The 16,916-nt window shown below is 38.9% G+C and overlaps 1 protein-coding gene across 9 annotated transcripts in view; it reads left to right on the forward strand.

Annotated features, from left to right (window-relative positions):
- LOC137323715 (mitogen-activated protein kinase kinase kinase 20-like) overlaps positions 1-16,916 on the forward strand; it is a 151,881-nt gene that overhangs the window by 61,468 nt on the left and 73,497 nt on the right. For 8 of the 9 annotated variants that reach the window (XR_010963433.1, XR_010963432.1, XM_067987556.1 and 5 more), the window contains exons 10-11: positions 2,606-2,712; positions 9,746-9,881. Coding sequence is in view for 7 of the 9 variants with exons in the window: in XM_067987556.1 (XP_067843657.1) it covers positions 2,606-2,712; positions 9,746-9,881 (243 nt within the window). In the remaining 2 variants the exon portion in view is untranslated. Of the gene's footprint in view, positions 1-2,605; positions 2,713-9,745; positions 9,882-10,976; positions 11,797-16,916 lie in introns of those variants that run through there. The other variant, XM_067987563.1, reaches the window with a different exon arrangement.

Genomic DNA, 16,916 nt, shown 5'->3' on the forward strand with positions numbered 1-16,916 from the left:
TGCTGAAAGGAGAACAAAGTACCTCTGCACATTTGATTTAGATCCCCAGAAGTATCAATAGGCTCAACACATGTAACCATTAACCAGTTATGTTTTCTTCACACAGTTTCAAACACTTAATGCAATGTTCCTAAAATGTACTTTGACTGTGAGATAGAGCAACGTACTGTGTTTATGTGTAACAGAAAAAACAGCTGTGGTTCTCAGATACTCATTTAAGATGCTTTTATCTTATAATCCTGTTCTATTATTTCAACCTCCATGGGCTGCTGTCTCTCATTTGTGTTACTCACCCAGTCATAGAATCATAGAATCTTACAGCACAGAAGGAGGCCATACGGCCTGTCATGCCTCTGCCGGCTTTTTGAAAGAGCTGTCCAATTAGTCCCACACCCAGCTTTTTCCTCATAACCCTGCAAATTAGTCCTCTTCATGTACCTGTCCAATAGCCTTTTGAAAGATCCATGGAATCTGCTTCCGCCACCCTTTCAGGTACTGTATTCCAGATCTTAACAACCCTCTCTATGAAAAAATTTCTTCTCATTTCCCCTCTAGTTCTTTTGCCAATTATCTACGACCTCTGGTTACTGACCCACTTGCCAGAGGAAACAGTTTCTCCCTACTTGCGCTATCAAAACCCCATGTAACTTTGACTACCTCTATTAGGTCTCCCCTTATCCTTTTCTGCTCTTAAGGAGAACAATCCCAGCTTCTTCAATCTCTCCACATAACTGAAGTACTTCATCCTTGGTATCATCATGGTAAACCTCCTCTATACCCTCTCCTAGGCCTTGACATCCTTCCTAAAGTGTGGTGCTCAGAGTTGTACACAGTACTCCAACTGAGGCCTAACCAGTGATTTGTAAAGGTCTAGCATGACTTCCTTGTTTTTGTATTCAGTGCCCCTGTTTACAAAGCCAAGTATCCCAAACAGTTTCTTACTCCTCATCAACTTGCCCTGCCACCTTCAAAGATTTGTGAATATGCACCCCCAGGTCCCTCTGCCCTTGCACCCTCCTCAAAATAGTACCATTTAGATTATACTGCCCCTGCATGTTGTTCCTCCCAAAGTGCATCACTTCACACTTATCCGCATTAAATTGCATCTGCCATGTGTCTGCCCGTGTCAGCGATCTGTCTATGTCCTCCTGAAGTCTGCTACTATCCGCCTCACTACTACGTTGCCAAGTTTATATCATCCACAAACTGCGAAATTGTACTCCCTATACCCAAGTCCAGGTCATTTATATATAACAAGAAAAGCAATGGTCCTAATACCAAACTCTGGGGGACACCACTGCATACTTCTCTCCAATCAGATAAACTTCCGTTCACCACTACTTCGTGCCTCCTATCCCTTAGCCAATTACGTACCCAAGTTACCACCATCCCTTTACTCTCATGTGCTTCTATTTTCCGAATATACTTTATCAAATGTCTTTTGAAAGTCCATTTACATCTACTGCACTACCCTCATCAACCCTCTCTGTTACTTCATCAAAGAACTCAATCAGGTTAGTCAGACACGATTTGCTTTTAACAAATCCGTGCTGACTGTCCTTCATTAAAAGTGTGGCTCTCCACAGGCCCTTAGGAGGCTGATTTGAGAATATCGACCAGCTTTCCTGTGCATGCATGCAGCAAAATGATGTCACTATAGGTTTTTGTTTCCATCAGTTTCTAATTGGGCAGCTTGCCATGATCAGCAGTATGCCACATCTCAGAGGAGCCAACATCCATCTCGAGGCCAATATTACTAAATAGAACTGCACGCTTCCCTCCTGTACAAATACAATCAGCATCAATTATCTGAAAAATCAAGTACTATTCTTGCAGAAAATTACTGACAAGACCTTCGCCACTTTGCATGGATGCACTGTATTCTTGATGCTGACATTGATGTCATGACTCATATTTAATAGGCCAGAAGTGGAGCCAGTGAATCTGGCAGCAGCTTGCAAGATGGACACAACAGTGGTCTACTGCTGTCAGAATAATGAAGGTCATATTTACGAGGGCAGCTGCCAACAGCAGAACTGTGCATTTACCACCAGCTGCACTCTTTTATCATAAAAGGACCTACAGACAGTTTGAACCTGGTGGACTTCACCAAAATAATAGTCGACTTCTGATATTCTACATTTGCGGCTTTTATATTCACCATGTGGCTGTTTAAAGCAAATAGTATTTCTGGCATATTTCCTTTGTGTTGCTATTAGAAATCAGTACTTCACATATCCACCTTTCTTTCCAAACAGTAGTACTGTCAGTCACAGTAACCACACTCTTGTACTTGGGATTATTGCAGAAGAGGAATAAATGACACTGTAACGTTGGTCACTGTTGTTGATGCTGAAGAAAAGCATTAGCTGTGAAATACTGATTCAATACTAAAAGGTGTAAACAGTGTTAAGAAAATAAAAGGTTTCAGTGACATAATTTTCCATAAATAGACAACTGTTTGATTTAAATGCTACAAATAGTCACATGGGACATCTCAACTTTAATACAATTTCTACATTACAGCATTACAGCTCAGTTTGTACACTGTGTACAGTATAAGAAGTTAATTGATTAATGCGTTTACATTTGCTTGTTCTTACAGAAAAGGCCAAATTTTAAGCAGATCTTAGGGATTCTTGAGATTATGTCACTTGACAGCAAACTCCCAGACCAGTGCAACTCCTTCTTGCACAACAAGGCTCAGTGGAGGTAGGCTTGTATCCTCTTTCTGTGGGATGGTTAGTTTAATCGATTAAGTCTTTAAGCTTTAGAATGCAATATAGGAAAAATACAACAGCTCGGTTACTGTTTCTATATTGTTGGTATGATGCCAGAAAAGTGACACACGGTCAGAGACCTGCGACCTATGAGTGTCGCTATCCTATTGTGTTATTGGAGGGCATGTAGAATAGAGGCCTGCATTTTACGCTGTCTCTGATGCAGCGTAAAAGATGAATTTGCCTCCCTTATATTCATGATGCGCTGTCAGCAGCTGGAGTCCTGCACATCTGCTGTCAACAGCACACTGTCAATATAGAAACTTTAGTCTGCAATTCCACAATCCAAGATGTGTGAATAACCTAAGTACTGATAGCTTTATGTTGTTTCAAGATGCTTTTTTGGCAGCTTTAGTGAAGATTATCACTTCCAAAATTAACTTGATTCATTCCTCCCATAAAGTAACTTTAAACATCCCACAATTCTTACTAATCACTCAGCTTTGTCATTATTTTTGACGATATTAATGGCTACTGAAATGAACTAATAAGTACAAGAGATGGTTGCCTGGAAAGCTGAAACCATTACCAAGACCGTGGGAAGAGCAATGGATTTTTATTGTTTAACCTGTACTGCTCCAAATTTTAATAACAGCCATAGTCCAAAGGATTGTGTGGTACCTGATGAAATTAATTGCTATCTCCTTGGCATCTTTTGAAGCTTAGGGATTGTATATGTTGGAAAGAATATGGTCATGAACTCAGCAAGAACTTTGTCACTATGGCGTTAGAATTTATTTACAGTTGATCATAGTATATTGCCATTATTTCTGCTTTTTTCTAAACAAAAATTGATCTTTAAGTATCAATAAAGTTGAACAGCCTACCAACACTTACTATTTGAGCTCACAGATAGAAAATGGTCACTTGGTTAAGGTACTGGAGGGTAACTAACACTTAATGGAACCAGAGTCAGTGTCTTCAGGAGAGGAGGGTAGAAAATTAGTGAGAGAAAGAAGCACTAGTAAAGGGCAATCACAGCAAAAGAAGTATGGGTGTATGAGATGAAGACAAAGCAGGATGTTAAAATTATTTGAAATGACTCATTGGCAGGAAGTTTAAATAAAATTCAAAATGACATTGTTGGGATCAACTGATATGGCAGCTCTGGTTATAAGAGCTCTAGTTACTAAGAAGCTGACTGCACTTTGTATGGATTACAATAAATAAATATTGTTATTTGAAGGTTCTCACTCAGGTCTATATTAAGCAATTGCTAGCTTTATTCTAGGCAGTTGTGACATTAATACTGACAGCAGTCATGGTCAAAACAGAAAGAAAATCTTGGCAGAAGAAAATGTTTAATTAAAAGTAGAGCAACAGAAATTGGCTTTTAATACATTCCATGCAAGTTTTGCAACCAAATTGTCGCCCCAAGAAAATCAATTATGGCAAACGTTTACTGTCAGAATGGAAAAAGTGAGCATGAGCATGAGGTGAAGAGTTATTTTTATGTGTCACATGAGACCATATAAATAGCATTGCTCACTGCTGAAAATGTAGGGGCAGTGACTGAACAGAGACTAATGAGCATTGCAAGGTTTGCATATTGTAGCTGTATGCTGTATAACATCTGCATCACGCCTGCTAAAGTTTGCCATTTATTGCTGTGGTTAATATACTGCGCTATATAGTATCGTGTTTTAAAGTTTGGGTCAGTGCTGAGATGTGGATAATAGTTTAACTATAGATTGAATCAATTATTCATATCTTTAATAGGATTAAAAATCTTAAACTGTAAATTTCTTGAACAGGAACAGTTGATCCAAAGATGATGGATGAAATGGGTGTAGTAACTAGTAAAATGTACTCCTGTTTAAATAAAAAAATTTAGGTAAATGGTTCTTTGGGAAACAACCCAGGCTTAGGGGATTCATAGAAAACAGCACCTAGCTGTGGAATATGATCCCAAAAACAATGATAAAAATCACGCAACTCTGTGTAATAAGAACGGGATTTGACTTATTCGGTCAGCGTAAACCATTGGCCCTGGAAATAAAATATGGATAATGTCAAATCTGATAGTCAAGTGTGATCTTATTTATTCCACAAATAATTGATTAACAAGTTAAACTCAAAGGCTTTTAATTTATTGTTCTCTCCTTTTCCCTATATCATTTTCCACCCCTCCCCAGCTGAGAAGTTGGGAGCCTGTCTGCCCCAATCAGGAACTCCCCTTGTGGTGGGTGCTGGCCTGCATTTTACCACTCTGGCACACGGGCTTTCAATAAATTTAATCTTACAGAGATAAGCTACAATAAATCTTGAGTAATCTTGGGTGAAGCAGTGATCTGGATAGCATGGTTCAATTTCTGTATGATCACAGAACAGGAAAATTGGGAGCACGGTGATTGTGGAAAATTGAAGTTGGAGATAAGTTCAGGGCAAGGTGGATTTAAGGTATTGATGGTAGATATACCAGCACCACGAGAAACTAGAATAAGGAAGATAATCAAGAACAATAGAGGAAAAAAACACATCGTAGAAGATTGAAGGGGACTTGATAATCGAGATTGATGAGCTGTAGAGATAGAGATTATAACTGGTAAGGGAGATTAGCAAATAGCAAAATTGAGAGATCGTGATGAGTAGGGGAGACACTGACTATTTCAGTTGGGTATTGGGAGAGGTGTATTCCATAGCGAATCTTTACAATTTGAGAGAGGTGCACAAAGCAGCACTGGTTGTAAGATAAACCATTGCAGTAATCCCCATGTATGGTATAAATTTGATAGGAGATAGTTTGACACTTGGCTGTGAATGTTGTAGGCTGTTTAAGTCTCACCCATCATCCTTTTTTCAACTTTAAAGAATAGACTGTGAACATGTTGTAGGAAACTTGTGATATTTGATTATCAATATGGCAATCTGCAGGACATAATGGTTAGGTGACAAACCTCGTATCATGCTTGTGCTCTGAAAAGCAATGATTTAATTCCATTGTTTATTTCATAGCACAGAGGAGATCACTGGCATGCCAGCAGCATGTATTTTTAATTCATTTCTTTTTATGATGACTATTATGCCACGCTAAATAACAGATTTGGCCCCAGCAGCATTTAGGATAATAATTCAGCTTTAGACTTTTGGGAAGTATACATAAGAACATAAGAAATAGGAGTGGGTGTTTTTGAGACTGGAAGGCTGTTTCTAGTGGGGTCCCGCAAGGCTCAGTACTAGGTCCCTTGCTTTTTGTGGTATGTATTAATGAGTTGGACTTGAATGTGGGGGGCTTGATCAAGAAGTTTGCAGATGATACAAAAATTGGCCATGTGGTTGATAGTGAGGAGGAAAACTGTAGACTGCGGGAAGATATCAATGGACTGGTCAGGTGAGCAGAAAAGTGGCAAATGCAATTCAATCCAGAGAAGTGTGAGGTAATACATTTGGGGAGGGCAAACAAGGCAAGGGAGTACACAATAAATGGGAGGATACTGAGAGGTGTAGAGTAACAAAGGGACCTTGGAGTGCATGTCTACAGATCCCTGAAGGTAGCAGGACAGGTAGATAAGGTGGTTAAAAAGGCATACAGGATGCTTTCCTTTATTAGCCGAGGCATAGAAAGTAAGAGCAGGGAGGTTATGCTGGAACTGTATAAAACATTGGTTAGGCCACAGCTTGAGTAATGCGTACAGTTCTGGTCATCACATTACAGAAAAGATGTGATTGCACTGGAGAAGATAAGGAGGAGATTTACAAGGATGTTGCCAGGGGTGGAGAATTTTAGCTGTGAGAAAAGATTGGATAGGCTGAGATTGTTTTCTTTGGAACAAAGGAGGCTGAGGGGAGATTTAACTGAGGTATATAAAATTATGAGGGGACTAGATAGGGTGGATAGGGAGGACCTTTTTCCCTTAGCAGAGGGGTCAGTGACCAGGGGGCATAGATTTAAAGTAATTGGTAGAAGGATTAAAGGGAGCTGAGGAGAATTTTTTTCACCCAGAGGGTGTTGGGGTCCGGAACTCACTGCCTGAAAAAAGTACTTGGATGTGCACTTGAAGTGCCATAACCCACAGGGCTACGGACCAAGTGCTGGAAAGTGGGATTAAGCTGGATAGCCCTTTTTCGGCCGGCACGGACACAATGGGCTGAATAGCCTCCTTCTGTGCTGTAACTTTCTATGATTCTATGATTCTAGGAGTAGGCCACATGGCCCCTCGAGCCTGCTCCGCCATTCAATCAAAACATGGCTGATCTTCAACCTCAAATCCACTTTCCTGCCTGATTCCATATCCCTTGATTCCCCTAGAGTCCAAAAATCTAACTATCTCAGCTTTGAATATATTCAATGACTCAGCATCCACAGCCCTCTGGGGTAGAGAATTCCAAAGATTCACAAGCCTCTGCATGAAGAAATTCTTCCTCATCTCAGTCTTGAATGGCCGATCCCTTATCCTGCACCTATGCCTGCTAGTTCTAGACTCTCTAGCCAGGGGAAACAATCTCTCAGCATCCACACTGTCAAGCCCCCTCATAATCTTATATGTTTCAATGAGATCACCAGAGGTTCTTTTACTGTGAGATTACTAATTAACCCTATCTCATTACATAATACAAGATCTAAAATAGCCTGTTCCCTGGTTGGTTCCATGACGTATTGCTCTAGGAAACCGTCTCGAATACATTCCATGAACTCGCCTTCCAAACTACCTTTGCCAATTTGATTTGCCCAGTCTATATGCCCCATGATAACTGCATTTCCTTTGTTACAAGCTCCCATTATTTCATGATTAATAATCTGTGCAACGGTATTGCTACTATTAGGGGGCCTATAAACTACTCCCACCAGAGTTTCCTGCCCCTTGTTATTTCCAATTTCCACCCATATTGATTCTACTTCCTGATCTTCCGAGCCAAGATCCTTTCTCACTACTGTCCTTATGTCATCCTTTATTATTAGGGCTACACCCACTCCGTTTCCATTCTGCCTGTCTTTTCTAAATGCCATGTATCCTGGAATATCTAGTTTCCAACCTTGGTCATTTTGCAATCCACTCACCATTAAAACATGTAGGCTCCTATTCTCCTAATAGCTTGGTGAGTAAATGCACTGCCCCAGTATGGTACTGAGCCATTAAGACCAAGAAACTCCCAGCTTCAATCCTTGATCTATGTGGAGATAGCTGATCTCAGCTGGCACCGTTGCAGGAGTACTACAGTTGGCCTCAGCACCAAGTCCACACAGTTAACATTTAAAATGGGTCAACTTTGATTTCTGTTTAAGGGTTTGTTAAAATTTAAATCTCAAGGTCTATGCAGCTGTCATTAAGCTGCAGGGCTACGGGCCGGGTGCTGGAAGGTGGGATTAGAATGGGCACCTGGTTGTTCTTCGAGCCAACGCGGACACGATGGGCCGAATGGCCCCCTTGTGTGCTGTATCTTTTCTATGGTTCTAAAGGAAAACAGAAAATGCAGCAATTAGAAACCAACTTTCTGCTATATTAAAAAAAAACATTAGAAATCTGAAAATTATGACATTTGAGTAGCTAAGTTAAACAGGTTCAGTTGCTAATAGTTTCAAATTACAGTCATGGTAGGGCAAATGAAAAGACATCACCAATATTTATAGATTTTTACATCAATACTAACCAATCAGAAGCATCTATTTGTGAGAGATGGTGCTCTGTTTCTCAACATGGGTGTCACATGCATTGCTTTCAAATGGTCACAGCAGGTCAAAACCAACTGCTGCATTCTGACCATGAGCAATGATATTAGGGAGTTGCAGTTAAGTTTTTACAAAAACACAACAAAAATTCAACATTTTTAAATACAAAAATTGCTTTATTATCTTTTCCTCTATAACCTCAATTTTCCAGTGGTATGCAACTGCTCAGCTGTTCAAACATAAGTTGTAAATACTCAAGGAAAAGCAGAGAAGTATTGGGCTGAAGCAGCACTGGGAGGTTGTGCTAGATATAATAGTGGTGGGAGGGTTTACTTGAGGTGTGGTAGCACTGGAATGGCAATGGTGGAGCATGGAGGTATTGGGGAGTGGGTTGCTGGGTGTGCAAGTACTGGGATGGACTAGTTATGGTATGCTGCTGATAAAAGCATGGTGAAAGAGATTTTCTGGGGGACAGTCTTGACATTACGGAGGAAGTCATAGATGCTTAGCCTATTTGGGAGTAGAGGATTGGGCAGTCAGGACAAGGGAGGTCTGATCGTTGGGGTGGGGGGAGAAAGAGATTTCTTAAAAGGGATTCCTCAGCAGTGACTGGGAAAACATGATGAGGTACTAGAGGGCTGCCAGCTAAGATGTAGAAGAGAAACTCATTCTAGTAGTGAAAATATTAATGACCTAAAGATGCTCTTGTGACATCACGTGCAAAGAAATTTTGTATTTTTAAAACACAACCTTAGAAAATGTGTTTTATTTGCAAAATGGAAGATAATATAGCAGGCAAGATGAGAATCTAAAATAAGGAAATAAGATGCAAAATATGGAACTATCCACAAAATTTATAAAAATGAATAGCTTTTCATAGTTGCTCTGTATAAAGGAAACATGTATTCTACTGAATTGTCATATATTCCTAGCTTATCTGCTTAGCCTTGTTAACCACGTCTTCTGCTTTAAAACTGATGTTTAGGAACAGCCTGAGACTATTTTGTGTAGAACTCCCACAATGATATAAATTTCCACTTCCATGACATGAATGAGGATTGTGGCCCACAGGCCACTATTCCCAGTTATGATATCACTTCATAATGCCACACTGGGATACATTCCATACAAAATTTCTGTTCCGAGCCTGTTTTAAAATATAAGTCATGGTACCATTAAAATCCTTCTCGTTTGTTTTCCTAAAATATTTAGCACTTTGTGATAAATTCAAAATGTTGTGGCACCAGCCCAGTACTTGTTGTGATTACCTAGGAAGTCAGTGATATTTAATTAGGATTTAAGTGGGAATCCAAAACAATTTGTACTCATCAGTGAGTGCTATGATTGTTTCCTACAGATGTGAAATAGAGGCCACTTTGGAAAGACTGAAGAAACTTGAACGAGATCTGAGCACAAAAGAACAGGAGTTGAAGGAACGAGAAAGACGTTTGAAAATGTGGGAGCAAAAGCTGCTGGAACAGTCCAGTGCTCCTGTAAGTGTTCATAGCTATGAACTGCTTTATCGTTAAGATTTTACACAATCTAATTATTATTTCTTAATGCTACAACTATTCTTCACATTTTACTGTGGTAAAAAAACTCACTTAATATGCACTTAAAAAACCAAAGAAATTATAACTCTTCGTTTGTTCTCCTGCATGGTAATCTATTTTACCAGAAAATACAGGACAAAGTTTTTAGGTCTCATGCTCTTTGACGAACACATCAACATCCCAGTTGTGTAAGCCTTCTGCTTCCTGTGCTTTAGAGTGCTACCATTTTAATTCTTCAAATTTTGCTATCTGCATCATTTGTGATGTGAGAGAAAATTAATTCGTGTCTGTATTCAACCACTGGCCACAGTATTTGGTAAAATATTTTTAGTTTTATGCAAGTTTAAGCAACTAAAAAAGCCCAACTGTACAAAGTCTTAGTTTCAAAATTTATATACATTCCAGGAAGATCTTCCTTATCACAGGCGCTGGCTTAAGCGCATATTGTTTCTCCAACATTTTCCAGAGAAGATCATAGAAAATGCAAGGAAGACTGCCTTAAACATCATCAAAACCTATGGAGTTCCCTTTTAAAAGCTACTACGTTAGGAAACGATGAGACTAAAGTTATTACACGTGCATGCAAAAGATGGGAACAAATGGCCCAAGTCTATTTACTCATATCTGCATTCTGTTATGTAATTAATAAAATCAATATAGGTGTTCATCAAAAAAATCCAAAAGTAAACAGGAGAGATTCCTTTGGTTACAGTAAATGCAAACTTACTAAGTTAGCTTTTGCTGGAAGAAAACAACTGAAAACATTGTCTGGGGCACAGGAAGGGAAAGTGATGTGCTGTTAAAGGGCCTGTTGCAGTGAAAAATCTCCCAATAAAATTGGCTGCCTGGTAGTATTACCCATACTATGTGGAGGAGAACTTTATTGGAAGATTAAGAACTGCTGCGTGTTTGGTGAGTAACCAGGAAATAGAAATACATGTCAATTTTGTCTTTTTTCTAAATTTTCTCCAATGCTGATAATTAACCTTTTTTGCTCTTTTGTTCATCTGTGGTCTTTCTCCTCTTTTTACTTAGCCTTTCTTACCTATTACTGCAAAGTTTTCTGAAGAGTCTTTCTATGAGTCTAAGACAGAGGAGTCAAACAGTACAGAGATGTCATGTCAGATCACAGCTACCAGTAACGGGGAGGTAGATGGCATGAACGAAAGTCTGCAGGAAATGATGAAAGGTTTTGGCAATATCCTGTCTATGAACCTAGCAGGACCTGTCATGCAGTCTGGAATTCAGATAAATATGCAAGCCAAACAGAATTCCTCCAAATCTACCTGTGTCAGAAAGGGGAAAAAAATTAATATGACGATGGATTTTGGTCACTTTAACTGGTCACATGATAGTGATTAAATCTAAGCATATAGAGCGTTTGAAAGATATTAAAGCAACAAAAAGTATTAAACTAGTAAATCGTTTGTTCGTTTTCCACAACAATTCTAAGCTGTACACAAAGTTTTTAACATTTCCAATCTAATGCCTTTTTTATGCAGTGAGCTTACAGTATTTTTCTAAGCTGAATATGTATGCATGGCAAAGATTGAAGCATTGTTACTTTCTTAGAGTATCAACCAAAACACTGAAGAGCTGCAACCATTTATGAAAAGAATGTTGTAAAATTTAAAGATTAACTTCAAAAATGGAAAGATAATTGTAAGTAAAGTATTTCGACATTGAGTTTTCAGTACTAAAAATCAGTTTTTTTATAACAGATCCGAAACCTATTTATACAACATTTGAGAATATTAACATCATTAAAGTCTGTTTTGATGTGGACTGCTTTTCTGTGTTAGAGTGTTACCTATTTTCTATTTCTTTTTTTCAATAAACTCGATATCGTAGCTTATTTACTGTTGTCTGGATTCTCTTTCCTTCTGGGTACTAATTTTGAAAAAAAGTATGGTGTATGTCTGCCTTCAATACTGTTTATACTACTTTCACTTCTATTTAGTGTTCCCATGTTTTTAATCCACCCCTGCTTTACAGTGGGTGCCTAGTTACAGATTCACCTCTAACAAGAGTTTAGCCACTTTTCTAGCTCATCTGGTGGGAAATATCTTTGCATTCTACCACTGCTGAGTAAATCAGTTTTGGTCTCCATACTTAAGAAAAGACATACTTGCTCTCGAGGCAGTACAAAGAAGGTTCACTCGGTTAATCCCGGGGATGAGGGGGCGGACATATGAGGAGAGGTTGAGTAGATTGGGACTCTACTCATTGGAGTTCAGAAGAATGAGAGGCGATCTTATTGAAACATATAAGATTGTGAAGGGTCTTGATCGGGTGGATGCAGTAAGGATGTTCCCAAAGATGGGTGAAACTAGAACTAGGGGGCATAATCTTAGAATAAGGGGCTGCTCTTTCAAAACTGAGATGAGGAGAAACTTCTTCACTCAGAGGGTGGTAGGTCTGTGGAATTTGCTGCCCCAGGAAGCTGTGGAAGCTACATCATTAGATAAATTTAAAACAGAAATAGACAGTTTCCTAGAAGTAAAGGGAATTAGGGGTTATGGGGAGCGGGCAGGAAATTGGACATGAAGCTGAGTTCGGATCGGTCAATGCCCTGTGGGTGGCGGAGAGGGCCCAGGGGCTATGTGGCCGGGTCCTGCTCCGACTTCTTGTGTTCTTTAGATTTGTGGTTGGGATCAGATCAGCCATGATCTTATTGAATGGCGGAGCAGGCTCGAGGGGCCGATTGGCCTACTCCTGCTCCAATTTCTTATGTTCTTATGTTCTTATTCCAAATGGTTACCAGGTTGGAGTTTCAAACATTGTTGAGACCCATTCTCTAGACTATAGTGTAAAGCAAGCAACTTAGCTGCTCTGGTATGGAAGACTCGGTGATTCTTTCACATTTAATTTTGAGTCTAAACACTAGTTGAGTGCAAAGGTTTGCTGGTATTGTTCATTTGGAATATTGTCCATTGCCTGCATATTCCTGGCAATTGACTGTCAAATGCACAACAATCTAATTACTGCTATTTTGATCACCACATTTTAATATATATATCTGTGGAAAGCTGCTATCCTGGTCTAGTGTTGGGACTTAAACTGAGATAAACAGAGCATACTTTATATTTACAGCAAGTAATGAAGAAATGAATATTACTGTCAGTCAATGGTACAAGATAGAGAGAAACAAAGTGATCCCAAGCCTAATTTTAATAGGATCAAATTACAGCTTAACTCGTCTTTAAGGGGAACTAACCCCAAATGGTTAAGTTGGATATTTCATTATATTCTCTTTTTTTTACTTCCTTTGGTTTCTCTGGTGCTACTTATTCCTGTGGTCAGAGCACTCTATAATTGCTTATGTGGGCCCTAGAGTGAGTGGAAATGTCACTGAAGCCAAGCTTTACGCTGTAAGTAGCAATCCTCTGTGCAATCATGCTACTTGTGATTTTAAGAGAAAGTTAAGCCACTTTGACCGTGGAGCCTTAAATAAGCAATTAGAGTGCTCTGACCATTACAGTAAGAAGCTACAGAGAGTATCATGGGGGAATAAAAATGTGAACGCTGGCTTCTCTACTTTATCATTCATTGATTATGCACATGTGGTTCATCAGAACATCTAACCAGTTTTTATTTTTTAATATTTTAAATTTACTTTTTAGAATTTTAGAATTTATTTTTTCTGTTCCAATCAGTATCAAAACAAATACACCAAAGCACAACTATGAACAAGTAACTTTTTTGTGCTGATCGGTTGTAATTGGTGTCTTCTCTGTTGGTCAACAAATCTTGCTTTAGAAATAATTTTGGCCTGTACCAAACATTTCAACAAAAAAAACAACAACTTGCATTTATATAGTGCCTTTAATGTGGTAGAACGTCCCAGGGCGCTTCTATTTGATATTGAGATAACGATATTGACTGAATATTTTAAAATTGCAACTTTTTCTCTGCCTTACTCAGTGTTTAATGGACAAAATAAAATGTAAAGGACACTTTGGCTTTGTTACCTTAGTATTAATGAAATTGCATAGTAAATCTGGGCCACATGTATTATTGGTCAGTGTGGAATACTTGATAGATGTGAGTGCCACCTACTGGATTTAACACATCTATCACAAGTGCATGGAAACATTCAATTTCTCTTTACTTCACTCTAAATTCACTTTAGCTCCCCCAGTAGCGAAAAGCATTACCTGATTTAACAGTTACCTATTCAGACCAGAATGCCCATGTCCAATTCCTAGACTTTGATGAATTAGTTTTTTCATTTGGGTGGTCCATTTGGGCTCAGCGTCCCTTGGTTAGAGAAAGGGAAAATCAACTAGGGCTCCTGCTCCTGAGAGCTAACCAGCGACACAACAACAACTTGCATTTATATAGTGCCTTTAATGTAGTAAAATGTCCCAAGGCTCTTCACAGGAAAGCAATCAGGCAAAAATTGGCACTGAGCCAAAGAAGGAGATAGTAGGACAGATAACTAAAAGCTTGATCAAAGGGGTAGGTTTTAAGAAGCGTCTTAAAGGAGGAGGGAGAGGCAGAGAGGTTTAGGGAGGGAATTCCAGACGTTAGTGGGGGATGTACAAGAAGCCAGAGTTGGAGGAATGCAGAGTTCTCGGAGGGTTGTAGGACTGGGGGAGGTTACAGAGATTGGGAGGGGCAAGGCCATAGAGGGATTTGAACATGAGGATGAAAATTTTTAAATTGATGCGTTAGTGGACCGGGAGCCAGTGTAGGTCAGCAACTAACAGGAATGATGGGTGATCGGCCATGCATTCACACTTATGTGTATGTATGACTGTCAGGTGAGAAAAAGATCAGGCTCAGCTGTCATGCCATCCAGAGTCAAATAGCCTGCTGACCCTGCCTGTCTAGACTCACCCATGAAGAGTGGCCATTTACGTGAAGAACTGGATGACTGCTGTCACCCATGGAACTGTACCACAATGCAAATCAATGCCTTCAGGAGAGGATAGGAGAAAACTAACAAAAAAATTGAATTTTATCCTTCACTAACTTGTTTGTTCCCACTTAGTGTAATATTTTTAGAGAATGGATGGGTATGTGTGGTTACTGTAATTATTTTCTAAATGTTTTACCTTTGGAATATTTTTATCAAAGTTGTTAGGTACATTTTTCAGATCCTCGTTCAGTGTAGTTTCCCTTCATTGGTAGCAGTGAGTGATAGTAACCACATTTTCTACCTAGTAATAGCTCATTATTACTGTCACCGTTCATTTCCTGATTTCCCTCCCTTATTTCCAGGCAGCTACCACCTGTGTGAAGACTAGGTGACAGTATTGTCACCAGCGGGAGAAGATTGTTGTCACTACTGGCTAATCTCATGTTCTTTTTTGCACTGCTGAACATGATGGAGCCAGATAATAGTTAACCTTGTCTCTGCTGACAAGCTCAGCTGCCTGAGTTGCTGCAGTTTATTGTTGCATACTAGATTCTACCCTCAGCAGTATAGTCCTTGAGCTATGGATTGCAAAGAAAGATCATTTTAATTTTATTGTTGGAGGGAGGAGGGTAAGAAGAATACTTATTACCCCTTACCCAACTGCTGCCTGCTGGAGTTTTCTCAGAAGCTATCAAATAAAATGATCATTGCAGTGCACAAAGCCTGCTCAGCGGATTTTTTTTTATTCAACCAAAGCAACAATTTGGATTTAGCAAGATATATTCAGGCAAAACAGATGGCATATCCATTGGTATTTCTCAGGGGAAAATGTTACACATTATGTTCTGCATCAATATTGTTAGTATATCGAGTATTTCTAATCTTTCAATGTCCTAATTTCCCAGAAATACAAAGCATTCCATTCCCTGTACGTGGTTCACTGGATAGTCTTTAGTTTGCTTCATTAACTTTCAACATTTCTAAATCTGTTTTAAATTAAATAGTATACTGGAACCAAGTTTAAAGGCAGATATTGATAAATTAACAAGTGATATGTTAAAGAGAAAATGCTGTATATTTACATATCTGTTGTTAAGGTATTTTACATAAAATGTTATTATTCTCCATGGTGAAATGAAAGTTAGCTTACCATATGAAGCATTGTGACTGAAACAGTTTTTGTCCTTTATTGAAAACAATCGCTATATTACAATAGTACAAGACTTCTGTAGTTTGTGGCACCCACCAGTACAATGTAACCATAACACATTCTCCTCTCCTTTGTTAGAACCTCAGACCATTCTCCCTGAGGGAGCAGGAAATCAAGGCCTCTGCCAAAAAAACAAGTTCCACAAGTGTGATTTTTAAAAAAAGAATACATACAGCAAACCTCAATTTTTTTTAAAAAATCAACTGCCTAACCATTTATCAGATCTCAAGAGTTTACTTAAAATGGAACTCAAATACCCTAACAAGGAGGAAATTATTACCACAAATACCTGGTTCAGAAAGATTAGGTCTTGTGATTTTCTGCTTTTACCTGCCCTGCTTTCAGCCTCCTAAAGTGTAGACCTCCAATTGCAGATTCTTCATAATTCTCATTCTCAAATCATTTCACAATTAAGTACAAAATAATTCTCACCATGCACAGGAATAAGTAAAATTGTGCCTGCTTGGTGAGAAGATGGGTTAGACACTAGTGCACGAGTGAGTCTGGCCTGTGTAAACCACTTCCAGTTTTGTCATTCATGAGTTAGGAGGCCAGTCTCAATTGTGTATTAAGGTGGGTATTCTTTCTGGTTCTGTCCTGCTGACTATGTATCTGTGTCTATCAAGGATTAGGTCAAATTACCAAAGTGTCATACTAATTATATTTGTTAAATGTCTGCTGTTAAAAGTTTTTTTTAAAGACCTTGAATGCAGTAGTCATTCATTTTAAAGATACTGTGCATTCAAAATGAATGTACTCCTAAATGCTAGAAAAAACAGGTTAATGAATCAAGTTCTGGCCAGTTTCTAAATATTAGCAGTATTAGAATATCTGAATACGATGTTTTCTGTAGAGCCTTTTTCAACATAATTCATTCTAAAAAGTAATTCTTCTGTTACGA

The sequence above is a fragment of the Heptranchias perlo genome, chromosome 7, assembly GCF_035084215.1.
Source record: "Heptranchias perlo isolate sHepPer1 chromosome 7, sHepPer1.hap1, whole genome shotgun sequence".
Classification (NCBI taxonomy): domain Eukaryota; kingdom Metazoa; phylum Chordata; class Chondrichthyes; order Hexanchiformes; family Hexanchidae; genus Heptranchias; species Heptranchias perlo.